This window comes from Sinocyclocheilus grahami, unplaced genomic scaffold (genome assembly GCF_001515645.1).
Source record: "Sinocyclocheilus grahami isolate Dianchi unplaced genomic scaffold, SAMN03320097.WGS_v1.1 scaffold418.1, whole genome shotgun sequence".
NCBI lineage: Eukaryota > Metazoa > Chordata > Actinopteri > Cypriniformes > Cyprinidae > Sinocyclocheilus > Sinocyclocheilus grahami.
The window spans coordinates 583,890-610,913 of NW_015505597.1; the positions used below are offsets into that span (position 1 = coordinate 583,890).

At 39.9% G+C, this 27,024-nt stretch overlaps 1 protein-coding gene across 1 annotated transcript in view; it reads left to right on the forward strand.

Moving 5' to 3' along the window:
• The window catches only part of cobl (cordon-bleu WH2 repeat protein), a 120,963-nt gene that overhangs the window by 48,810 nt on the left and 45,129 nt on the right, over positions 1-27,024 (forward strand). Inside the window, exons 4-9 of the mRNA XM_016232749.1 lie at positions 4,733-4,943; positions 8,558-8,786; positions 11,025-11,069; positions 12,079-12,164; positions 12,454-12,531; positions 23,955-24,122. Of these exons, the coding sequence (XP_016088235.1) occupies positions 4,733-4,943; positions 8,558-8,786; positions 11,025-11,069; positions 12,079-12,164; positions 12,454-12,531; positions 23,955-24,122 (817 nt within the window). The remainder of the gene's footprint in view (positions 1-4,732; positions 4,944-8,557; positions 8,787-11,024; positions 11,070-12,078; positions 12,165-12,453; positions 12,532-23,954; positions 24,123-27,024) is intronic.

Below are 27,024 nucleotides of genomic sequence, written 5' to 3' on the forward strand. Positions count from 1 at the left end.
CTCGCAGGGATGCCGGAAAGCATACAGACGAAGCCTCGGCCAAGTCTGCACCATAGCATCCAGTCCCAGAGGAGAGCCAGAGGGGACATTGTGATGTCAACTGAGTCGCAAAGATGTCCACTTGAGCCTGGCCAAAAACTCTCCATATCTGCTTCAGAACTCCCAGGAATGTGCACTGCTCTCAGCGAGAGGAATTTGCCCTGGGACCACACAAGGATCTGGTGCGCCAGCTTGTACAAGGGTCGCGAACACAGACCTCCCTGGTGGTTGATGTAAGAGACCACTGCTGTGTTGTCGGTGCACACCAACACGTGACTATCTCTTAGGTCTGGGAGAAAGTATTTGAGTGCTTGAAACACTGCCAGCATCTCCAGGCAGTTGATGTGCCACGTGAGATGGTGGCCACTCCACAGACTGCGGGCAGGGTGGCCACTCATGACCGTCGTCCGTCGCTAGCGTTACACGGCAACAGGGAGCTCCCAACACCGGGCCCTGGGACAAGAACCAAGTTTCTTTCCACACATCTAAGGCACAAATACACTTCCGCGTGACATTGATCTTGTGACGCGTGTTTCCCCTCGGGGAGGGGTCTCATGCAAAGCAGGCCAAAAGCTATAACGTTGGACGCGGCTGCCATCAGACCCAGCAGCCTCTGAAACTGCTTGAAAGTGAGTAACTGGTCTTCTTTTACTCTCTTGACTGCTGTGAGGATCGACTTGATCCGAGCAGGGGAAAGATGTGCCTGCATTGTGGTCGAATCCCACACCACACCCAGATAAGCGGTTCTCTGTAATGTTCTCTTTTCTTGGCGTTTAGTCTCAAACCCAGCTCCCCCATATGAGCAAGAACGACATCTCAATGTCGAACTGCCATCTGCTCCAATTGAGCTAAAATCAACCAATCGTCAATGTAATTCAGTATGCGGATGCCCTGGAGTCGCAGCGGAGCCAGAGCAGCATCCATACACTTCGTAAAAGTGCGGGGTGAAAGTGCAAGGCCGAAAGGAAGAGCACGATATCAGAAGAATCAGAATCAGAATGAGCTTTATTGCCAGGTATGTTTAAGTGTAACAGAATGACAGTGACAGAACAAAAAACACAGATAATAAAAAATAGAACAAGTAAATAAGGAATACAAAATATATAAATTGACAGTTGTATGTGCAGGTATATTACAATAGACAGTTTTTGTATGTACAGGTACTGTATATTATGTGCAAATTTGAGGTGTAGACTGAGTATGTGTGTTAGATAAATAAGTGTATGAGTGAATAAATAGTGTGTGTTCCACAGTTATTGTTAAGTGTTCATGAGATGGATTGCCTGAGGGAAGAAACTGTTCCTGTGTCTGGTCGTTCTGGTGCACAGTGCTCTGTAGCGTCGACCAGATGGCAACAGTTCAAAGAGGGGGTGTGCTGGATGTGAGGGGTTCAGAGTGATTTTGCCAGCCCTTTTTTTCACTCTGGATAAGTACAGTTCTTGGAGAGAAGGGAGGGTTGTACCAATGATTCGCTCAGCAGTCCGGACTACCCTCTGAAGTCTTCTGAGGTCAGATTTGGTAGCTGAGCTGAACCAGTCCAGTGATCTGTTGAAGATCTGTGTGAAGATGGGGGCCAGCTGGTCAGCACAGGATATTGGTACGCTTCACCCCCGAAAGTAATCCTCAGGAACTTCCTGTGAGTGGGAAGGATGGAGATGTGGAAGTATGCGTCTTTTAGATCTTTCGTGACAAACCTATGAAGTACCGGCTGTAAAACCCGGATTCTTTCTCGTGAAGAGGGACCACTTCGATGGCGTCACAGAGTGTTTACTTCCTGTTCCATTACCAGAGCCTGCTCGGGGCCGACCAACGTCGGAACAACCCTGCTGAAATGCGGTGGTGGAGAGCCGAACTGAATGCGATAGCCTTTTTCTATCGTGTGCAGGACCCACTGAGACACGTTTGGCAGTAGTTTCCATGCTGCTAAATAGTCTACTAAGGGGATCAGTCTCTCGAGTCTGACCTCTGGTGTAATAGGGGCAGCTAAATCAGTGCCCTGGAGCGGCGCACCGGCAGGGAACAGCCGATCGAACTGCTGTAAAGACCTCCGAAGAGGTAGCAAGCCTCTCAGCTCCGCTACGTTCCCGGTCGGAAGAAACTGAGAGCAGCGCTCACTGGAGACCGCTGCACCCTGGGACTCTGGCAGGGCTAACAGATCGATCTCCCGAGGGCACTGAGGCGAGACGGACACCGTATAATGCGGTGTACACCACTCCACCCCAGTAGGGGCAGCCCTCAGAAGTCCTGAGACTTCAACATCAGGACTTCTTCGCGGAGGACTTCTTAGCTTTTAAGGACAGCCCTTAAATCTTGTTTTTGCTTTGAAGTCCCCGGCCCAGAGCGTAGAAAAAGGCTATCGCGCTCTGCTTTTGAGCCTCCCTATATGAGGAGCTGGTATGCAGAGGTACCCCGAGATCGATGAGGGAGGAATCGCTGGAACGCCGCCACTTGTTTACGGGCCTCCTAGTACCTGTCGACGAGCAAGTTGACGGCGTCGCCAAACAGGCCAGAAGGCGCAAGCGGGCGTCCATGAGGCAGACCCTGTCTTTTTCTCTCATACCTGACAGGGTCAGCCACAAATGCCTCTCCGCCGCCACCATTGCTGCCATAGACCGCCCGATGGCGCGACTGGTCTTTTTGGTGGCACGGAGGGAGAGATCAGCGGTCCTTCTTAACTCAGAGATGTTCTCAGACTTGATCTCCTCTCCCTCGTCTAAGTCTTTCAGCAGGTCAGCCTGGTACGCCTGTAACACCGCCATAGTGTGCAGACACGCACCCGCCTGACCCACTGCCGCATACCCCTTGCCCACCAGCGCTGATGTTGTACGCAGTGGCTTGGTGGGCAGCACTGGAGCCTTCAGAGACGATGCCACGCCAGGGGACAGATAGCTCGCAAGCGTCTGTTCCACGCGGGGCATCGCTCTGTAACCGCGCTCATTCAATCCCCGCCACTCAATGTTTAATTTGGCTACCGCACGAGTCACCACCTCCAAAAGTGCATCCTCAACACTTTCCACATCGACCTACTTGGAGGAAGAGAGGCGCAGGTCAAGCCCTCTGTCCAGGGGGAAGAAACAGCGGAGCGAGCTTCCGATCCCAGAGAGGGCAAGGAGGAACACACATTCTGAAACGCGATCTGCTATTGCCCTTATGCTTTGTCTTAGCACTTGCTTTAGGCATATTGGAGCTTATTGTGGACAAACGACACCAAATAAGACTCACAAAACAGACTGAACGTACACACACACAAAGCGCTAGCTGAATGACAAAAAAGCTGACGCCGGTTCCACCTCACATGCTTTTATAGCTTCCTGGTCGCTACGTCACCCACCTATGACGTCTTGCCCTTCAATTGTACTGATTAAACATGTGATTCAGAGCGTGGTCACGCTGGGGGCGTTCCCATAGCGTCTTCGGACACAGCTCGAGTTCCTGAAGGAGATCATTAGGCTATTTTTAAAAAAAATGCTTTTTAATAGGGTGTGTTCGCAAAAGACAGCAGTTTCCAAACCCTGTAAAATAACATATTCTGCTGAGTTTTCAATGTTTGTTATTGCAGAACAAAATTTTTGTGGCTCTTTTTTCCTGGTTTTTTTTTCAGTTCTAAGATACATATACAGTATATATATTATTGTATATGAAAGTACCATAGTATCATAGAAACTTGGAAGCGGGCTCCTTATGACAAGTTTAGTTATTACTTGTTCAGTTGCTACTGAATTTTGATCAACATTTAAAAGGAAAGTATTGACATTTATAGGCATTTGTATGAGTTTAGGATGCCAGAAGCCTTTTATTTGAAACTATAAGACTTAAGAAAATAATGCTTGGAGAATGGACGATTCAGTGTTTACCATGTGATAAAACATTTCCATGGAGATGAGGAAGTGTCAGAAGAATTGACATTTATATTTAGATTAATTGTTCCGCATGTTAGCAACATAATGAATATATTCAAACATATTGGACTTTGTATTTATTTGGACATTCACACACATAAAAGTGGTTTACTGATGTAAAGTCAGTCTATTCAAACTTCAACTGTTTTATAGCCATGCAGGTACAGCTTGAATAAAGAAAGACTGAAATAACATTGGATTCTTCAGTGAATGACATTTGACCTGAAAATTAAGGCCCAATCCCAATTCTACCCCTTAGCCCTTTCCCTTTGTGAACGCGCAAAACTGAGGGGTAGACATGTCTCGATTCTCTTGGTTGGAGGGGTAGGGGTAAGGGGAAGGGCCAGACAGCCCTTCAAACTAAGATTTTTCGGGGACCACACTTCAAACAAAGGGGTATGAATTATCTCAACGCTGGCCTAAGTATCAAATTTAACTCTTGATTTATTTATTCTTTTCTGAGAATAGATAGTAGTCATGACATGGAATTTAAACAAACAGTTTTATTCAAATGTCTATCAGCAGTGTTTGAAAACCCTTTAAGAGTGTCTACATAACAATTTTTGGTAGATGCAGGTTGAATTACTGACAATCGGTCAGTGAAGTCAAACATTTAAGACCAGCATTCATGTAGCAATTTGCTGCTTTACGTAACACCTGTAATTCAAACTGACTCTCTCTCTCTCTCTATCGTCCTATCACAGTCCTGTCTGAATCACATGATGTAATTACAAGTCTAAACCGTCAAGTAACTCTATCTTTCTCTGTCCTTATGTCTCCTCTTGTCTCTTCAGAAAAGCTCTGATGGATTTGTTGGTGGATCTGTGCAGTCAGTATCATCTGAATCCAGCATATCATACTCTGGAGCTGTTGTCACCCAATGCTCAGCCCGTTATCTTTAAGCCCAACACCCTGCTGGGCACCCTGGACGTCTCCTGTGCTCTGATCAAAGAACGAGTGCTGGAGGACAAAGTGATCCGGAAACCTCCACCCAAAGTGCCAGAGGTAGGTTTCCGAAACAGTGTTCTGAAGGTTTTTGACCTCATACCTCATGGTGGTATCATTGACTTTTTGAAGATCTTTAAATTCTAGGCAGGCAGCAGCAACTGTGATGAAACTGGTTACTCTACTATTGGCAAGACTTCACTACTGTAGACAGACATTATATGTGACCCTGGACCACAAAATCAGTCTTAAAGGCACAATATGTAAGATTTTTTTATTAAAATATAAAAAAAAACACCAGAACAGTGTTATATATGTTTTGCTGACTTGTGTACTTACATTATCCCAAATGTTTCGAAGAATGTTTAAATCCAGAGAAATAAGCAATTTTAACTAGTGACACGGACCGTGTCCATAGTGTCATTGTGTCGCCTGCCAATGACGTCATAACCCCTCGATTTCCGGTTTTGTTTTGTAGAAAACATGGAAACACCAAAGAAGCTTTAATGTGTTGTGCATTTTAATAGACCGGTGACGACCGCACAGAGTAGCATTATAACAGAACTTTCAAATGTATCTAGTATGATAAAACAGCGCTGCTGTTTTTCCCCACATACGCACAACCGGAAGGAGCGGAAGCGGTCGACTGTGGCATAATAAAAGCTCCACTGCTTTCGAGCCGTGTGTCATGCTCCTTCAGCGGCCTCGTTTCGCTTCGACGGCTTTCAGCCGCACCCTGCTTCATTCAACTACGTTAATAAATCATTAGCTCATTCATGAACATGATTTCTGCCGGAGTCCCGTCGGATTGCATCGGCTGTGGAGATGAAGACGACAACTCCCATGATTCCACACTCAGTCGTGGCGTCATCAAACTACGCCTTTGTCTCTTTATTTATTTTGAATACGCGCCCTCTAGCGGCGAAAATTACATATTGTGCCTTTAAGGCACTGGGGTATATTTGTAGCAATAGCCAAAACTACATTGTATGGGTCAAAATTATAGATTTTTCTTTTATGCCAAAAATCATTAGGACATTAAGTAAAGATCATGTTCCATGAAAATATGTTATAAATTTCCTACTGTAAATATATTAAAACTGAAATTTTGATTAGTAATATGTATTACTAAGAACTTCATTTGGACAACTTTAAAGGCGATTTTTGCAATATTTAGATTTTTTTGCACCCTCAGATCCCAGATTTTCAAATAGTTGTGTCTCGGCCAAATATTGCCAAATATCCTATCCTAACAAACCATACATCAATGGAAAGCTTATTTATTCAGCTTTCATATGATGTATAAATCTCAATTTCGAAAAATTGATCCTTATGACTGGTTTTGTGGTCCAGGGTCACATATTGTAAATAATTTGCTTTGAAGGTCACCGGAGTGCACATGTCACACTACAGTCTACTTCTTGTTTAACTGCATCAGCCATATCAGTGTTTCCCACAGACTTACACTCTATTTGTGGCGGCATATATATGTTTATATATATCATGTTTATTCAACGAAGTCAAAGCCTTTTGGAAAATCTATTTGTGACGGTCAGTTTGATATTGTGGCGGTCGCCACAAATAAATCAATGTATGGGAAGCATATTAAATGCTCTCATTGTATGAAAAAGTGTTATCTTCATTGCAGTAGTTTTTAGTTAACAAGACCCCAAGTGCTAGACAGGAGGGACCTAGTGACACATGATTTAATCTAAATCAGTTTTAAACTTTAATATTTGTGTTGTTATTATGCATGCGTTTTTATTACCTCCTTTTCAATTGGAAAATACTTTAAATATTTGTACTTTAAAAAAATCGTCCCATTAGTGAACTGATAAAAGCTGAAAATGATTAAAATAGGTGAAAATGTAAATACAAATGATTTAATATAAATTATGTCCATGCTATTTATCAGCTACTCATATTCATGTATAGTTCGTGTTTTTAAAATAGCTTTTTACTTTACAAAAGTGTAATACTGATCTTACTCTTGTGTAATAATGTTCTTAAATGATGACATCTTGTTCTGGCTAAATGCGTCAGGAGGGTCGAATGATCATAAAAAGGGTTCGAGCAAAGGTACAGTAAGTCTTTCACAGGCTCTGCTCTGAGTGTGTGTTCTCTCTTTCTCGAGTGTCCTTTTCTCCTCCCCCTCATGTGTGAATATTTGATGAGAGTCTTACCTTTAGTTACCATGCATTATTTCTTCCTCAGCCTGGCTGGCTGGCCCCTCTCTTGCTCCTGTCCCACGTGTCTGACCTCTGGGCAGAGTTAGAGGCTCTGACCTCTGATTCTGCTAGAACAACAGTACAATCTGTCACTGGGCAGTTGAAAGCACACAGTACATAAGTATAGATATGTAAAGAAATAGAGTAACACAATTTATTTTCAATGTTCGTGAGGATATCAGACATAGACCACATGTGAGCTCAGAAATGTTTGACTAGAATAGAGAACAGGATGGTCAACCCTTTGGTTAGCTGACAAAGTGAGCAGGCTGTTATACTTGCTCAGCATGCTAAACCTCTTTCTGAGAACTTTAATCTCTAAATTCATATATATATATATATATTCTATAGCAAATGATAAAACCTGCATTACCTGTCTAATCTACCTTTCCGCCTACTAAACTCATACGAACACGACGATAGTATACGGTTTCAGTTAGCACTTTGTTTTTTTTTTCAGTGTGTTCTGAGTGTGCAGTGTCTGTTGTTTCATATCCATATAAGTCTGAGAACATGTGACAGTGGAGTAACAGTTTTTCTTCAAGTTGGATTACACTAACTAAAATGTGGAACAAAGCTAAAGAAGTGTTGTGTACCATTTTGTGACACCTCAGTCTTCTCTGGTGTGCTCTTGTTTGTCTCCACAGTACTATACAGGAAATGGCACACATTAAATGTCTTCTGTGCCTACTTTGACAGTAGGTTATTTACTATTATGTAGCTAGGATGACATCTAGCTGCCTAAATAAAGAGTTATTTGAATGTTTGAAAAGCAATATTAGTATTTGCATATGAGTAACTGAATTAGATAATGTGATTTATTGGTATTCAATGGAATCTTAAGTTCTGTTCTCTGAAGAAGCTTCTCTAAGCAGTGTATTGTGGTTGGTGTGATACTTCCTCTACAAGACACTGCAGACGTGCATATAATGTCTAATTTTGCCCACTTCTCATGTGAAACTTCAGAGATCTGTGTTGCATCTTATCTTATCTTGATCATGCATATGAAAATAGTCACAAAGTAGTGAGTTTGCTGCACTGCTGTCATGTACAGGAAGAGATCATTTGAATGTTAGGTACCATCCGGTCGGTTTACTCTTGATTTAAAATTTTTCCTCCATTAAAAAAAAAAATCCAGATTAAATACAACGTAGCTGCTGTCAACATGACTGCCTCCTGGATAAAAAAATTTGAGATAAATGACAATTGAATTGAATTACTATGGTAAGTTGACAGCATAAAGCTAAAGTTGTATTTAACTCCTTTAATATTCCTTTCAAAGCACATCTTTTTATTGTTCTTTTTATAATATAAGCTATTGAAAAGGATATTTCACCGAAAAGAAAGTTATAATTTTTTTTGGTGAGCTAATACATAGTATGTCTTAAATGTCTAAATGAACCTCCCTCATTCTTCACATCTGTTGCTCTTTCTTTCATCACATAGAAAACGGTGCGTTTGGTGGTGAACTATCACCACAGTCAGAAGGCCGTGGTTCGAGTAAATCCATTGGTCCCCCTGCATACCCTGGTGCCCGTGATCTGTCAGAAGTGCGAGTTTGACCCGGCCCATGTCTTGCTGTTCAAAGACATTATCAGCCACCAACAGCTGGACTTGGACAAGTGCCTGAGCGAGCTGGGTATCAGGGAACTCTATGTCCTGGATCAAACACTAGGTACAATGTCAGGACACTACAGTTGAAAATGATTGTGCTGCTTAATAATGTTGTGGAAACTGTGATACAGTTGTTCTTTCCCCAGGAATCTTTGATGTATAGAAAGTTCAAATTATGGGGAGATTTGCCACAATAAACAGCAATTTTATGTCCAATGGAAACCTTTGATGTAAAGAACAGCTAATAAACCACAAGTTTAGATTAAGTTTGATTTGAGATATTTCATTGTCAGGTCCAATACTTCCTGTTCAGACACACTCTTAGATGTATCCACTTATCATATCTTTGTTTAGCCAGTGCTATTATATAGTATACGGTTTCAGTTAGCACTTTGTTTTTTTTTTCAGTGTGTTCTGAGTGTGCAGTGTCTGTTGTTTCATATCCATATAAGTCTGAGAACATGTGACAGTGGAGTAACAGTTTTTCTTCAAGTTGGATTACACTAACTAAAATGTGGAACAAAGCTAAAGAAGTGTTGTGTACCATTTTGTGACACCTCAGTCTTCTCTGGTGTGCTCTTGTTTGTCTCCACAGTACTATACAGGAAATGGCACACATTAAATGTCTTCTGTGCCTACTTTGACAGTAGGTTATTTACTATTATGTAGCTAGGATGACATCTAGCTGCCTAAATCAAGAGTTATTTGAATGTTTGAAAAGCAATATTAGTATTTGCATATGAGTAACTGAATTAGATAATGTGATTTATTGGTGTTCAATGGAACCTTAAGTTCTGTTCTCTGAAGAAGCTTCTCTAAGCAGTGTATTGTGGTTGGTGTGATACTTCCTCTACAAGACACTGCAGACGTGCATATAATGTCTAATTTTGCCCACTTCTCATGTGAAACTTCAGAGATCTGTGTTGCATCTTATCTTATCTTGATCATGCATATGAAAATAGTCACAAAGTAGTGAGTTTGCTGCACTGCTGTCATGTACAGGAAGAGATCATTTGAATGTTAGGTACCATCCGGTCGGTTTACTCTTGATTTAAAATTTTTCCTCCATTAAAAAAAAAAATCCAGATTAAATACAACGTAGCTGCTGTCAACATGACTGCCTCCTGGATAAAAAAATTTGAGATAAATGACAATTGAATTGAATTACTATGGTAAGTTGACAGCATAAAGCTAAAGTTGTATTTAACTCCTTTAATATTCCTTTCAAAGCACATCTTTTTATTGTTCTTTTTATAATATAAGCTATTGAAAAGGATATTTCACCGAAAAGAAAGTTATAATTTTTTTTGGTGAGCTAATACATAGTATGTCTTAAATGTCTAAATGAACCTCCCTCATTCTTCACATCTGTTGCTCTTTCTTTCATCACATAGAAAACGGTGCGTTTGGTGGTGAACTATCACCACAGTCAGAAGGCCGTGGTTCGAGTAAATCCATTGGTCCCCCTGCATACCCTGGTGCCCGTGATCTGTCAGAAGTGCGAGTTTGACCCGGCCCATGTCTTGCTGTTCAAAGACATTATCAGCCACCAACAGCTGGACTTGGACAAGTGCCTGAGCGAGCTGGGTATCAGGGAACTCTATGTCCTGGATCAAACACTAGGTACAATGTCAGGACACTACAGTTGAAAATGATTGTGCTGCTTAATAATGTTGTGGAAACTGTGATACAGTTGTTCTTTCCCCAGGAATCTTTGATGTATAGAAAGTTCAAATTATGGGGAGATTTGCCACAATAAACAGCAATTTTATGTCCAATGGAAACCTTTGATGTAAAGAACAGCTAATAAACCACAAGTTTAGATTAAGTTTGATTTGAGATATTTCTAGGACACCACAGTTGAAAATGATTGTGCTGCTTAATAATGTTGTGGAAACTGTGATACAGTTGTTCTTTCCCCAGGAATCTTTGATGTATAGAAAGTTCAAATTATGGGGAGATTTGCCACAATAAACAGTTTTGGTGGCGTGTTGGGAAGCAATTTTATGTCCAATGGAAACCTTTGATGTAAAGAACAGCTAATAAACCACAAGTTTAGATTAAGTTTGATTTGAGATATTTCATTGTCAGGTCCAATACTTCCTGTTCAGACACACTCTTAGATGTATCCACTTATCATATCTTTGTTTAGCCAGTGCTATTATTACTTAACATACTCAAACACAGCATGCACTAAGCCTGTGACATTTCACTGTCCTTCACTGTCTAGCCAAATGTGATAAGATTTCTATTCACTTTTATTTGCCTTCAAATGTTATACTGGTTTGATTGTTTACAGTTCTCCAGCCTAAAATGGCTTCAACACCTGCCCTGAACTACTCAGGTACTGATGCCATGTGCATGACTTTGGCTGAATAGTTGTCACAGTGGCTTTACAGTGTGTGTAGTTAAACTGTGCTGAGAGTCTGCTTCCTGTCATAGAACATGCTGGAGCTTTTGCGATGGCCTTGTCAATAGAAATTAGACAAGACCTGCAGTGCCTATATTTATGTATTCATCTTTCATGCTTATTGTCACCGTGATGCTTTCATTGTCAATGCATTTGTCTTCAGAGAAACCTGTTACTTGTCCTGGTAATTCTTCTTTAGGTTTTGTAGCTGCTTTAGTGTTTTTTCATCTGATTTTGTTGACCTAGGGGCTTTGGAGTTTTGCAGGAGTGTAGCGCCATCTATTGCCAGAATTTTGTACTGCTTTTTGTGCATTGTGTGCTATTTATTTTTTGGCTTATAACTAACATTCAAAAATGTGGTGTTTGTAACCTTTTTTAATGTTAAAGTGTCTTATGCTCAACAAGGCTGCATTTATTAATCAAAATAACAGTAAAACAGTAATGCTGTGAAATATTACAATTTAAAATAACTTTATTCGAATACATTTTAACGTAATTTCTTTTTGCTTTTTAATATTTTGGTGAAAACCTTGATAATTGTTTCAAGATTTTTTGATTAATAGATAATTCAAAAGAACATCATTTGTTACCATATGTTACATAAATCTTACCACAAACTTTTAAATGGTAGTGTTTGTAAAAATTAAAGATTGAACTTGTTGTTATGACATTGGCTTTGATGTGGCGTTTCATTTACAGAGACCAAGTCTAAATCCTAAACTCACAAAAAACTTTAACGCTACTGGTTTGCTGACGTGCAAACACTAGAATTTATTCTGCATACAGTATGCTAATATTATATCTTCTATAATCCATTGTTCTCATTAGCCAGCTCAAAATTAACCACTCCAACTAAAGTAACATTGCTTGACTCGCTTCTACGTTAAAATAGTTGCTCCTGCGTGTTTGTGTAAGATGCTGAACGGATGTGTTTCTCTTACAGCTGAATCTCTTCACTCCAACAGTCTGAGTGGATCAGAGAAAAAGGGTCTGCTGGGCTTCCTCAAGTTTAATCGCAGGAAATCAAAGGTAGAACACAGCCTCACGTGTGCAGGATTGGACACACACTCATTCATATTTTTGTCTGTTTAAACCTTTACAGTGCTAAGATGTTAGAATGCTGCATGTCCAAAAATATATAGACGTAGAGCAATAAACACTTGAACCCATGGATATGCTGGGGGAAACTAATGCATATTGCAAAATATAATGAAAAAGAAACATTTTGTTGATATTTCAGTGTTTGAACCCTGCATCGCATGGTTTTCATTGATATTATGAGTCTGCGTGCCATGCTAGTGTTACATTCCCATTTCAGACTGAAGATCAGTCCTCTGAGGACATGGACAGTCTTGATGATGATAGTGTTGTTGACAATGCAGACACTAACATTAATGTAAGTACTAACCCATGTAACTGTCTCTTATTAATACGCTGTCATCTTTCCATCTGTCACAGTTTTCAGTCTTTTAACACAATTATACTGCCTGCAGGATTCTTCTACTTTTTGTTCTTTTCACAAAATGTGTGCCAAATAGCACCATACTCTTTTGTGATTCATAGTTATTTATTGTGTCAACGAGCAAACTCTTCTTTTAATTCTATAAAAAAAGAATTACTTTTGGTCCTGAATGCTGATTGTAGGGGTGTTACGATTCACTCGTTCGTCTCACTGACACATCTTTTGAGCAGCTGATGTGTAATCTCTCCTTAGTACTTGTGGCCAGTATTGTTAAAGTGAAGTAGTTTTGCTTTTCTGTAGTTTTTCAATGGCTCTCGGTCATACCGGCGAGTCGACGACATTACCTGAGCAGTCGAAGGCTGCGCATTTATTGCATGGACGGAGCAAAAATTTAAGTGTCTAAAGCATACGCACAGTTCCATTGAATGATAAATGTGTTTTAACAATGTTGTTAAACCGAATGTACGAAGGAAACTGTTAAAATAACCACAGCATTAACAACCTTGAAATAAGAGCGCAAGGTTTATCTGATAATCAGATGCATGAAAGTAGCGTTCGTTGCTATAGCAAACAGACATCGGGCGCGTTTTCTTTCAGAATCATCATTCGCCGATGGAGAGGAAAAGTTAAATAGCTATTGCATTTTATTTTATGAAAATGAGATAAAGAAGTTTTCGCACTGAAAGAGAAGTGATCTCGCGCTCACAGACGTACCAGGCTATATCTGCAGCTAAACTGTATAAAAAGCAGAATGTGAACTGAACTTAAAAAAAACTGAAACGTTAAGACAATAAACACAATAAATAAATACAATTTATGAATGGTGTAGTGCTAATTGACATATAATTTATTACAATAAAGAAACTATAAAGTATATATATTTGTTTACCTTATTCTGTGCAGAAAATTGAAATAATTGTTTGTAGTATATAAAACAATCATAAAATTGCCATTAGGAAAAAAATATATACTACAAATGATTGATTATTGTCCAGCAGTGTATTTGATTTCTTATAGCAAATTCAAAGTAAGAGATAAGAAAATAATTCCTTGTAATAAAAATAATAATGATAATAATACATACATACAGTACATACATAAAATTATTGTATTTGACATTTCTATCGCTTCTGAAATGATGGCTGCACGCCCTGGCGTGACAAAATGTTAGCCTATACATAATACTTTTAAAGCTCTTTTTTTAAAATCTTGGCTTACATACATTTCTACATATGCCATGTCATGCCATAGCATCATTAAACTAGCATCAAACAATGGACAAAAGTGTTTTTTTGTTTGTTTGTTTGTTTTCTAACCTATGGTTCTGTAACCATTAAGGCTGCTGTGTAATTTGCCCCCTGACTAAGCATTTAAAGAATTTAGGGGAAGCATTTAAATAATCCTGTGAATGCACTTAAAGAATGCAGAATCGAATCGTTAATCGAATCGAATCGAATTTAATTGTGAATCGAATTGAATCGTTCTAAATTTGCAAAAATTGTCCTTGAATCGAATCGAAAACCTATGAATCGTGAATCGAATCGATTCACTGTCTACCCAAAAATTCACAGCCCTAGCTGATTGGTCAATGATAAAAAGCTGTTGTATGTTTAATGTTTAATAAAATAATACATTTAAATTAATATAATAATAAAAGGGTTTTCATTAATGGAAATTTGTGGTTTTAATATTTGTATAAAAATTAACTACTTAAAGCTTCTAATGAAAGGTTTACAGAAAATCCACACTCCTTCATTAAATGTATTTTTTTTCCAGGTTTAACCTCTAGGTGTCAGTAATTACTTGGGCAAAAAAGTGATCTTCATGAGTGCTCAAACACATTTATTTACCTAGATGATACAGTTTGACTTTTTATCAACATACAATAATTTACAATAAACTTAAGTTTTCCTTAAGTCACTAACACCGTTCAAACTACATTCAGATGGATCTGTTTGCCGTGGATCGTTTGTATCTAAGCAAGAGAAGTCCTCAGAATTCTCTGCTGGTACTTTAACTGGCTCTTGGATGACCTTTTTTATTTTACCACTAATGCAAGTTACTTAGTTTTCTGAATGGGGATATTCCGTATACTACATTTTTTATATACTGCTAGTTATACATGCTATAACCTAACCCTAATCCACACACTTTCTGGATTTAATGTATATAATAAGTAAGGGATAATGTACATCCAGCCATTAACCCCCGACAGAGTGGTCAGGACCCTGACGCGAAAGGGTTTATTTTGTGATGACAACTGACTGTATGTGCATTATCCCGCTTATTACATGGCTACTTGCCACACAAGTAAATAATTAGACACCAAATATTAATCTGAGTTGAAATATTTGAAGGCAAAGCTTCCGTGAAGAAAGCAGTTGCTAACAAGTGGCAAGTTCAAATTAGACAGACATTTAAAGCATACGGTACAGTCATACTACTTATTACACAGCATTATATTAATATTCCTAGTAAATGTATAGTGCCATCTTCAGTTACACCAATGAGCCTGAGTTATCAGCTTTTACCGGTTGTTATCAAGGAATAACATACCTCGGAATGACACGACTGACCAATCAGAATCAAGTATTCCACAGAGCTGTGTAATAATATTTGATAAATGCCATATCAAATTTAGCTTACTTCTGGGTACATATTTGGCTCCCATTATATGGTTAAGTAGCTGCATTCACACACACTTGATCCTTCAGAGATCTCTATTTCTACACCCACATTGCTATGTCCATCTTCCTTCTTTCAGAGAAGCACTGCTCTTGAAGACACTCAGACACATGCGCTGAACAACTCGGTTGTCCATAATTTATTATGGACGTTATTTTATTTCATTTATTATAGTTATTTTCTTCCTGTATCCAATCGGCCTGCCAAACAGCCTTTTTACGAAGGGCTGTGCTCTGCCCTGCTCTACGTGCTCCCTACCTGTAATTATACAAGATCAGGTGCACGCTATTTACAATATCATCACAAACAGAGCCAAGAGCCAATTTCAGCGATCACAACAGTGGCTATGATAGGACAGCTGTGATTATTTTGTCTTAGTTAGGCCTGTCGCAATAATCAATATATCAACTTATCGCGCAATATATGTACATGACCTCAATAATTTTTGGCGACACAATATAATCGCCCATTATATTTACTTAAAAATGTATGTCCCCATGTTTTGTACATTCCACTTGTGCTTGTGTCTTTTGCAGCTTCTTGTACATAACATGGTGTAGTCATGAGGTGCTAGTTCAAATAAAAAAAATGCTTCAACAAAAAAAAGTTGAATCTGCAGATATGGTCTTGTTTAGGGATCTGTGTCTTTGTGCATACGGACATCTGACTGCTGAGTAGTGATTGTGTTTTTCAGCAATAGTGTGCACCCTTAATTTACAGAGAAAAGAAGGTCCGGGAAAAATCTGTAGATGGAAAAATCTCCATACCAGTTATTTGTGCATTTTTCTTTTTTTTCTACTTGTTACTTTGCACTTTTTGTTAGAAAATGTTTATTTACTATTTATTCAGGTTTTTTAAGGTATCTAATATTTTGATACTTAATTCCCATGGTTTAAATATTCTTAAAAATTAAAAGTTTGTTGTCATTTGGAAGTCTGTAGGCCGCCTTGCATTATTTTGCTGTTACATTATGATTATATATTCAGTGGCATAAAATGATCTTTAAAATGACAATAATATCGCTTATCGCAATTATTTCTGGGGCAATATATCGCACAACAAAAAGATTGTTATCGTGACAGGCCTAGTCTTAGTGCTCTTCCAGGTGTCAGTGTGTTTGTTTGTGTAGGTGTGCGTGTTTGTGTCTCTTAAGTTTTTTATGTCTAGTTTGGATCATATGTCTGTTCGTTACTCTGCTTTCTTCTCAAGTCAAGCTGCAAGACTGCATACTTTCTCTCTCTCTCGTTCCAACCGACAGCTAAGCTCTCACTCAAACTGTCATGCAAGGTTCTAGAAGATCCGGTGTCGTTCCTGTCAGTGTTTGCCAGATCTCTCTGCTCTCTCTTAAAGGAACATCCGCTCTGTCCTTTCCACACCTTTGTGTGTTATGTAAATGCATATCCCTACTTCTCAGCTTTTGTTTGTAAGGTGAAGTGTGCAATTTTGTGACATTAGTGGCCACAAATTTAAATTGCAAAAATAATGTTTGTTTTCCAACGGATTTCCCAGACATTTTTGCCATCCCTTCCTGTCTAAAATTGTTTGACTAAGCAGGTAGTCACACCTCAATGTCACGCCAAACAAACAGAATGTTTTGTAAAAAAAACCTCTGTTAGGAGTAGATGAATGGCTTACTTTTTTTTTTTTGACTTGTAGCTGTCTCTGCCACGGTTGGCCGAAATTCTGAATTTAAAGGGGTCATATGATGCGATTTAAATTTTTCCTTTCTCTTTGGAGTGTTACAAGCTCTTGGTGCATAAAGAAGATCTGTAAAGTTGCAAAGACTAAAGTCTCAAAACCAAAGAGATATTCTTTATAAAAGTTAAGAGTTATCCACGCCCTCCTAAAATGGCTCGTTCTAACACGCCCCCACATACCTACGTCACGATCTGGGAAGGTTTGCATAACGCCGCCCAAATGTTCACGCAAAGAAAGAAGGCGTAAATTTTAGTCTCGCTGTAGTTTTGTTGACGCTGCAGCCATGTCCTGAAGACGCTGTGTGCTTGGTTGTGAAAGCGAAACTACTTTGTTTGGTCTCCTAAAAGAGGACGATATCCTCTTCGTCATGCCTTGAGCTGATCCGTGCTGGTCGCTGAGGGAATACATCAACTTTCACCGCGGACAAAGCGGAGTCCAGCCCGCCTCAGCTCACGCTAAGCCGGGGCTTCCCCTCACGCTAGGCCGCTGTGTTTTTCTAAAAAGACAGTATAAGTCATTATAATCAGTAATTGTGTCCCCACTGGATGCAACAAATGCCTCGTTTGTAATGGGTTTTAATGTTTATGTCTCGTCGCTCCGGCCGGACACGGCATCAACAATATGTGAGGGGCGTAACATTTCCGTCTCAAGCTTGAGGTATTCGGCCAATCACAACGCACTGGATAGCTGGCCAATCACAGCACACCTCGCTTTTTCAGTCCGATGAGCTTTGTAAAAATCGACGCGTTTCAAAAAGGCGGGCATAGAGGAGAAACAATAATGTACAGTATGTGAAAAATAATGTGTTTTTTTTTACTTTAAACCGCATAAACACATTTCATTACACCAAATACACAAAATAATGTTCTTTTTAGCAGCATCATATGACCCCTTTAAAGTCACAATGAAATGGAAGTAGCAAAAGATATTTTGTTCTGTATTGTGCAGTACATATTGTGATTAGTGTAATGGATTATTGAAAAAACAAACAACCAAAAAAAAAACGTGGGACATGTTTCCATCCATCGATTGATGATTGGATTTTGAAATGTTGGCATTGAGTTCACAAATACTGTAGATGCAGATGAATGCAAGCTTGCATGATTAGAAAAGTGTGACAAACGTCACTAAAGAGAAGTATATTGTTTCACCAGAAAATTAAGTTTTGACATTTTGATTAAAAATTATGAGAAAAAAAGGATTCCTTGGCTCAAGATGATTTGATTGCACTATATGACGTCATTTTCCGACATATTGCATTTTCTCAAAAACCTTCTTTTTCGAACTCCTAGGCTGTTGTTCCGATTTTCACAAACCAGATCATCTTCAGACCATTCCGACAAAAAGTTAAGGAATTGAAGTCAATTAGTCAAACCGTTCTCAAATAACGCGTGAACAAATTTGACAAAGAGCATGCAAAGGATGTAAGGCTATATCTCAGCAATGGTTAGCGTATTGAGACCAAACTTGGTGTATGTTATGATGACCATGACGTGAGGCCACTTGCATAGTTTCGGCGCAGCACCACCTAGTGGTGAGGAGATATGAAAACAAAATGGGTCTCTTTAGATTTGGTGCAGCATGCCGAGTCGAACCATGCCCAGTTTTCCATTGTCAGCCATTTGGGCTTTGGCCATTTAGAATTTTGTCATAAAATGCTATAATTTACGAATGCATTGAATCTTTACGAAACTCGGTAAGTGTCCCTGATGGTCCTTTAAACGTTTCGGGGCAGCACCACCTTGTGGTCAAAAGTTATAATGAAATTTACAAAAATGCTAATAACTTTTGATTAAATTGGCCTATCGTAATGAAACTGGTCTACATATATTCATTGGGTTATGCCGATAACATAGATACCAATTTTGCCATAGTCGGCCAAATTGCAAATTGGCCTTAATTGCTGCTTGCAGCTATATTTCATTTTAATTTATTTCCTGATTACCTCAACTGATCACACATATTTCTCAAATTTAGGGATGGGCATTCCAATCAAAAATTATATTCAAAAATCGCTGGGTATTATTCGATTATTATTCGAGAATTGCACCCCTCTCCCGCATGCACGCACAAACACCCATAAACAGAGAGAGAGGGAGAGAGATTGCTAGAAGATAGAAGATAAGGCTAGATAGGCTACTTTTAGAAGATAGGCTACCTTAACTCAAGCCATATAGTGATTGTAATGTGCTGAAACATATTAATATAATATGTTATACATAACCGAATGACGGCACTTATTAACATAACAGTCCGTCGATTAGCATAAATCAACTGCTCATAAGGCTAAGATATTTCCATTTAAAAAAATGGAACCCCTAAAGGGAATAGATACAAGATGGGAGGAAACATATAAATTCCTTCAATATCTTCTGTCGCAATTATACTGTATATAAACTGCGGGCATCAGGGAACCATTATTAATATGCTGGGCATTGAAATCGCTTTTGAATGCACGCTTGTTTTTTGCTTTCACTTTAGAGATTCGCGATCACACGTAACGTTACGTATGGAGCAGCACTCTACAGTACTTACCACACATTTTACAAGATTAGATGTTTGTCAGTGCTGCTCAGGATCTGCAAATCATTCGCCATCATCCTATCGTAATCTCTCCTTACTCTGTTTATGTGGTAAGTGAAATGTTATGTACTGTATTGTAACAGGCTACCGCTAGCAAGCGGCTAACCATGTCCCTTTAGTGGCTCCGTAGAACACGTTATTTGTTTTCCGCGCCTTTCTGAACATGGTTTCATCCACACCTCTAGCCCAGTCGGGGGTGTTTGTGGTCCGCACAGAACTCTTATTTGACATCATCCCAAGTTACTGTAACCGTTATATGCCACGCAAGTCTTTTTTTATGCCACACATGTCTACAGTGTGCGCGTGAGACAATGTGTTCTTCTGTTGTCTTTGACAGCTTTTAGGTGCGTTATTGGCACCCTCTGCTTACATGATTGCATCACCACCGCATCAGCACGGAAAACATGGGGAGATTTTTAAAGACAATAATCGCACAACCTATTCGATATTCCATAATTAAATCGAATATTCGAATATCGTGACCCATCCCTACTCTAAATATCAGAATTTTTAAGTTCTGTTGTCTGCAATGTTTTCAGAAGTTTTATAAACAAAAACAATAATAATATCAAAATTTGATAATGTAATAGGAGCTACAACCAAAAAAGTGTACTAATGGTAACATGGGTAATCTGATGGTAATCTAATGGTAATCTGAAAATGTCATAGTGCATCAAAAAATATGTTTGCAACAGGGTTATGACTTTCTTTAAAATTGAATCCATGGCTTTCTTTGAAATTCAATCAATTTTACTTGTACTTTAATTGATGGAAATTCAAATTACAGTTCTGCATTCTGTTAACTACCTCAATTGAATTAATCTGGAAAATTTAATTGATTTTGAGTCAAGTCAAGTGACCTTTATTTATATATCACTTTATACAATGCAGATTGCCAAAGCAGCTTTACAGTATTAAACAGCAAAATAGTGTCGATAATATCTAGTGATGTCATCTTGCAGCTCAGTTCAGTTCAAATAGTACCTGTGCAATCAAGTTGACAATATTACTGGAGATTAAGCACACAGCTTTTGTCCTGCAATGTAATGAAGTAGGAGAATGTATTTCAACATCTAACAAAATTACACAAAATTACACTTTTAATGTCAGGTGTATATACGTATTTGCTTCCAGAAATTCCTCATTGGTGTAAAACTTAATTTTTGTTGACAAATCAATACAGTATTAGCACCTCTGAATTTTGCTATTGAAAGCTGTATAAAACACAGGAAACATGGAAGATAACTGGATTATTTGTATAAATGCATTTTGTTCTAATGCAGGCCTGTCCAAACTCGGTCCTGGAGGGCCAGTGTCCTGCAGAGTTTAGCTTCAACTTGCCTCAACACACCTGACTGGAAGTTTCTATGCCTAGTTAGGGCTTGATTAGCTGGTTCAGGTGTGTTTAATTAGGGTTGGAACTAAACTCTGCAGGACACCGGCCCTCCAGGACCGAGTTTGGACAGCTCTGTTCTCTTCACCTTCCCTCACTCAGTTCTGCTTCTCAATAATTGCACAAAGTCTAACTACACTGTCACAATCGCCTACTGTGTTGGAACGAGGAGACGAGGTGTTAAAACCAAAAAAACAGTCTTTAATATTCCAACACGGGGAACACACAGAGTAGCCAGGAGACACACACGTAGCACGGAGTTGACGTTTAATACCAGACAAGGGAGAGTGGAACAGGCTTGAACTCAAATAAGGCAGATAACGAGGGGCAGACAGGTGAGGAGGTTGAACTAATGAGACACACCTGGAAACAATGAACACACAATGGGTACAGGAACCGGAAAAAAACCAAATATGGACATGTCAACCACGAGGGAAAACACACACACAGACAGTCCATATTCGTGGCATACACATTGAGCGAACTCTTGTAGACATTTATAAATTTGCCAAAAGAGAATAATTTCTTTAAGATATCCCTAAGCTCGTAGATTTGCATAGCAGGAGAATCAGAAGATATCGGCTTCACAGTTTTTGTGGTTTAGTATTTGTCTTAACTCCCTGTTAACCGTCTGCTCAGGGGAGCTGTTTTATGGTGTGTAAACGTGGGGTCATGGCCGGGGTAAAGCCCTCAGAACTCAGCCACTCTCCAGGAGCAGGTTGTGACATTTCCAGCCCAAATGTTATTGATTTGCTGTCCTCTGTTAAACCCGCTGCCCTTTAAATGGCATTGTCTTGGAGCTCTGAACTAACAGTCACTTTCTGCCTTACCTTCCTCCAGAAGCTGTATTCAGGATCTACTGCTTTTTAAACTGTAGGATTGCTGTTACACACACATACAGGATTATAAGAGTATGATATGCCACAAAATAAGAAAAATATATACAAGTTTATTTATAATTTATTCTGTATTTGTTGAACTCATGCCATAAGTACCAGGGCATTACTACATTTACATTTACTCATTTAGCAGACGCTTTTATCCAAAGCGACTTACAAATGAGGACAATGGAAGCAATCAAAATCAACAAAAGAGCAATGATATACAAGTGCTATAACAAGTCTCAGTTAGCTTAACGCGCAGTACACGTAGCAAGGTTTTTTTTAAATAATATAGTAAATAAAAAAGAAAACAGATTGAATAGAAAAAGAATAGAGCAAGCTAGTGTTAGAGGTCTTTTTTGCTTTTGTTAATTGTATAATAAATGAAAAGAAAACAGATAGAATACAACAATATTCTATCTGAAGAAGCAAATTAATAGAGTTCATGTCTAAAAGGGACAAGTTTTTTTTTTAGAGAATAATTTTTTTTTAGAAATTCTATTTAGAATAGAGAGTGCTTTTATATATATATATATATATATATATATATATATATATATACAGGTGTATCTAAATAAATTAAAATGTCATAAAACATTTTTAGTGAATTGTTGGCCTTCTGGAAAGTATGTTCATTTACTGTACATGTACTCAATACTTGGTAGGGGCTCCTTTTGCTTTAATTACTGCCTCAATTTGGCGTGGCATGGAGGTGATCAGTTTGTGGCACTGCTGAGGTGGTATGGAAGCCCAGGTTTCTTTGACAGTGGCCTTCAGCTCATCTGCATTTTTTGGTCTCTTGTTTCTCATTTTCCTCTTGACAATAATGGGGTTCAGGTCTGGTGAGTTTGCTTTTTCTTCCAAACTTTTTCCTTCCACTCAACTGTCTGTTAACATGCTTGGATACAGCACTCTGTGAACAGCCAGCTTCTATATACAGTATCTCACAGAAGTGAATACACCCCTCACATTTTTGTAAATTTTTATTATATATTTTCTTCAGTGACAACACTGAAGAAATGACACTTTGCTACAATGTAAAGTAGTGAGTGTACAGCTTGTATAACAGTGTAAAATTGCTGTCCTCTCAAAATAACTCAACACACAGCCATTAATGTCTAAACCGCTGGCCACAAAAGTGAGTACACCCCTAAGTGAAAATGTCCAAATTGGACCCAAAGTGTCAATATTTTGTGTGGCCACCATTATTTTCCAGCACTGCCTTAACCCTCTTGGGCATGGAGTTCACCAGAGCTTCACAGGTTGCCACTGGAGTCCTCTTCCACTCCTCCATGACGACACCACGGAGCTGGTGGATGTTAGAGACCTTGAAATGCTCGATAGGGTTTAGGTCTGGAGACATACTTGGCCAATCCATCACCTTTACCCTCAGCTTCTTTAGCAAGGCAGTGGTCGTCTTGGAGGTGTGTTTGGGGTCGTTATCATGTTGGAATACTGCCCTGCAACCCAGTCTCCGAAGGGAGGGGATCATGCTCTGCTTCAGTATGTCACAGTACATGTTGGCATTCATGGTTCCCTCAATGAACTGCAGCTCCCCAGTGCCGGCAGCACTCATGCAGCCCCAGACCATGACAATCCCACCACCATGCTTGACTGTAGGCAAGACACAACTTGTCTTTGTACTCCTCACCACACACGCTTGACACCATCTGAACCAAATAAGTTTATATTGGTCTCATCAGACCACAGGACATGGTTCCAGTAATCCATGTCCTTAGCAAATAGCAAATACTGTAAAGAGCGCCATTTCCTGAGAAAGGCTCATAAACATTCAATATTCTTTTGAATTGAAAAGTAATAGCTTCAATTATGTTATATTCTGTTCTGTTCCATTCTATATAACTGTCTAAAATTGAATGTGTATACAACAATATCTCAATTTTCAGTACAATTCAAAATTCACCTTCTGTATTTGTAAACCTTGACATTTGCTCTGAGCTGGTCTCTACTTTCTCTACTTCATACTTATACATATTGTTATTTGCACTTCTGGTTAATAAATGTGCATGTAAACACACTCATTCACATATGCCTTTTGAGCTTGTCCTTAAATGTGTATTTGTATATTTACTAAAGGGTCTCTCTTTTTTGCTCAGGGTATGTCGGTGGCAAGCGGTCCATGTGTGGAGACCCGTCCTAGCACTCTGGGTCAGTCTCAGTCTGTGATGAACATCTCCAAGATGTCCCCAAAAGTGGAATTAAAGAAACGCAGAGCTCCAGCACCTCCAACAGCTCCCACACAGACTTTACCACTGACATCACAGGTTTGAACAATCACACACACACATACCATTATGATCATTGGCTAATATTCACATACTCTGGCTAATATTTCATTGGAATAACTAATTTTAAGCCACTGATTGCATAAAAGCACTTGTGCATTGTACAAACCTATGAACGTATTCTTTGCTCTGTTAATATTGTAACTTACAGGGAAGTAAAACTTTTCATACTGAAACAAATACACACTTTAATTGATTGCTATGAATGCAAAGCCACATTGAATTTGAACCCCATAAACCGAGCCAACCAGCACCAAGATCACAACATTACGAATTTTGATTTGAAGGGAAAAACATAAAAATTTTAAAACTGGAAAAATGTGTACTTAATGTAATTTTAATTAAATGAATCACATCAACAATGAGTACAAAAGCGGTGAGTAGCTCTGGAAGAGGTGCATCATTGAAAGTTTGGGAATCCATGACATAATCAAATAAAAAATGGCAGTACAATGTTAAAGTTCTGACCTGTAGTTATTAAGTACAAGTAAGCAAAATATTCAGATTTGTATAAATAAGTAGTTTGAGTGTGTAGGGAGATCAAATCTGTAGAAAAGCTCACTTCACATTCACTAAAACTCAGTTTATGTGTAAGAAAATCAATGAGATGTTGAGTTATTTTCAAAAAAAATTTCATACATAGTTTCGTACATGTTTTCATACATAGGCAAATTATTAAAGACATAAGCATGCTGAAGTTACAGCTCCCAAAAGTTATTTACAAAACAGCACAACATTTTGACCAGACAGGTCTTTATCAGGCACAATCTGACTGATGAAGTAATGACTGGTTGAAACTGCACTTTTTGTAAATAAACTTTTCAGAGCTGTGATTTCAGTTTCAGTGTCTTCTTTCTTTGTTTTGTTGTCCTGCACCTGGGCCCATTATGGGTTTTGGATGTGCACAGGTATTTTCCCTGTTGAAAAAAACAGCATATGCTGGATAGGTATGTTTTGAAGAATGGCTGCTGGTTTGAGCTGGTCCTTAGCTGGTTGTGTGCTGGTTTAAGCTGGTCATGTGCAGGTCCTAAGCAACTAGCTCCTGCTCAGGACCAGCTTAGGACCAGCAGATGACCAGCACTTGACCAGCTTAAACCAGCTTATGACCAGCTAAGGACTAGCTGAAACCAGCAGCCATGCTTCAAAACATACCTAAACAGCATATGCTTTTTTTTCAACAAGGTTATATGTTCATAATCATAAACATGCTTCCAATATGACTATGATTCCCCTTCAGGAACTCAAGCTGCATCAAAACGCTTTGGGAACGCCTCTGCGTGACCGTGTTCTTAAGCGTGTGTGAAATCAGTCCAATAGAGCAGCGAGACATCACGAGCGGGGTGACATGAGCAACCAGGAAGCATAAAAGCACATCCGGCAAAGCGCATGTTAGCTTTTGCTCTTCAGCGATCACGTTTGGTTTGTGTCTGTTTGCAAAGCACTATCAGTCATGCAGCATTACTCTGTTAGAAAGTTATCGATATGTCAAAGTGTAAATCCAAATCAAAATCTGTGGCGAGCAAACAACATTTCAGACACTGTGTTCCTCCTTGCCCATGATATCTTGCAGGTGGGGATACACACGATCTGTGTGTCGTTTGTTTGGGAGCAGAGCATGCGCGATCAGCTCTCTAGGGAGCTTATTGTCAGAACTGTGAACTGCTCTCGCTGCGTGTCAATGGCCGCCTGGCTGTTTTTGATGAGAGCGGTCAGGCTCGCGAACCCTGCTGGCACCAGTCCCACTGCTGCCGAGGCACAGCGGAGGAATCCGAGACGGGCTCGTCCTTATCTCAGTCCTCTCCCACTAGATCCACGGCTCCCTCTCAGGGATCGGAAGCCTGCTCCGCAGTTTCTTCCCCCCGGAGAGAGAGCCAGACGCTTCATCTATCTTCATTCGAGGAGGTTGATATGATGAGCGTCAACTCTGAGGAGACTGTGGACTCGCCACCACAGTCCCTCGCATATGAGGAGCTTGTGGAGGTTGTGACTCGTGATGTAGCCAAGTTGAACATCAATTGGCCAGCCGAGAAGCAGGGCCTTCCATTTTTCCTCAATCTCCATACCGGGGTGTCGAGATTGTGGGATAAACCATACTCATCCCGTATTTACAGCCCCACAGTCACAAACTACTCTAACATCGTGGGGCTGAATGAGAAGAAATATGGGGCGATGCCAGCGGTAGAGCAGTTATCTAACCAGTTAGGCTGACATCCGGTCTGGCAGGGAAAGCTTATACAGGCATACCAGGCTGACCTGCTAAAGGACCTGGATGAGAAAAAGGAAGGGAAATCTGACGTGGTTGCTGAACTGCATTGGGCAACAGATTTGTTCCTCCGGGCCACCAAGGAAACGGCCAGAGCCATCGGTCATTCAATGGCAGCACTGGTGGCCACGGAGCGGCATCTGTGGTTGATTCTGTCCTAAATGCAAGACAAGGACAGATTCGTCCTGCTGGATTCCCCACTCTCATCTTCTGGCCTCATTCCAGTGCTTCCTCCCTCGCCGTTCCCAGGTCCAGCCGTCTAGGGCCTCATACCACCAGACCCAGACCACAGAGCTTTGCAACCTGTACCCCCCCACCCTCCACCCCAGCAGGGGTCGGGGCAACACTCTCAGTATGGGTCTTCTAGACCGAAAGCGGATCTGCGGACCGTTATTCTGTCGAAGACCTCGACCAAGCAGTCCTGATGCCACGAGCGTCAGGGCCCTGAGGGCAGCCCCCCCAGGGGAGGAAAGGAATACACCTCAGGACATGGTGCCCGATCCTCCTCAGTGCCCTCTGGGAGCCACTCTGTCAACCTTGGTGTTTGAGGGCTCAGTGGGCTCCAATGAGCGAACTTCTCTTTTGGCCTGCTGTACATGAGACCTTTGCAGTGGTGGC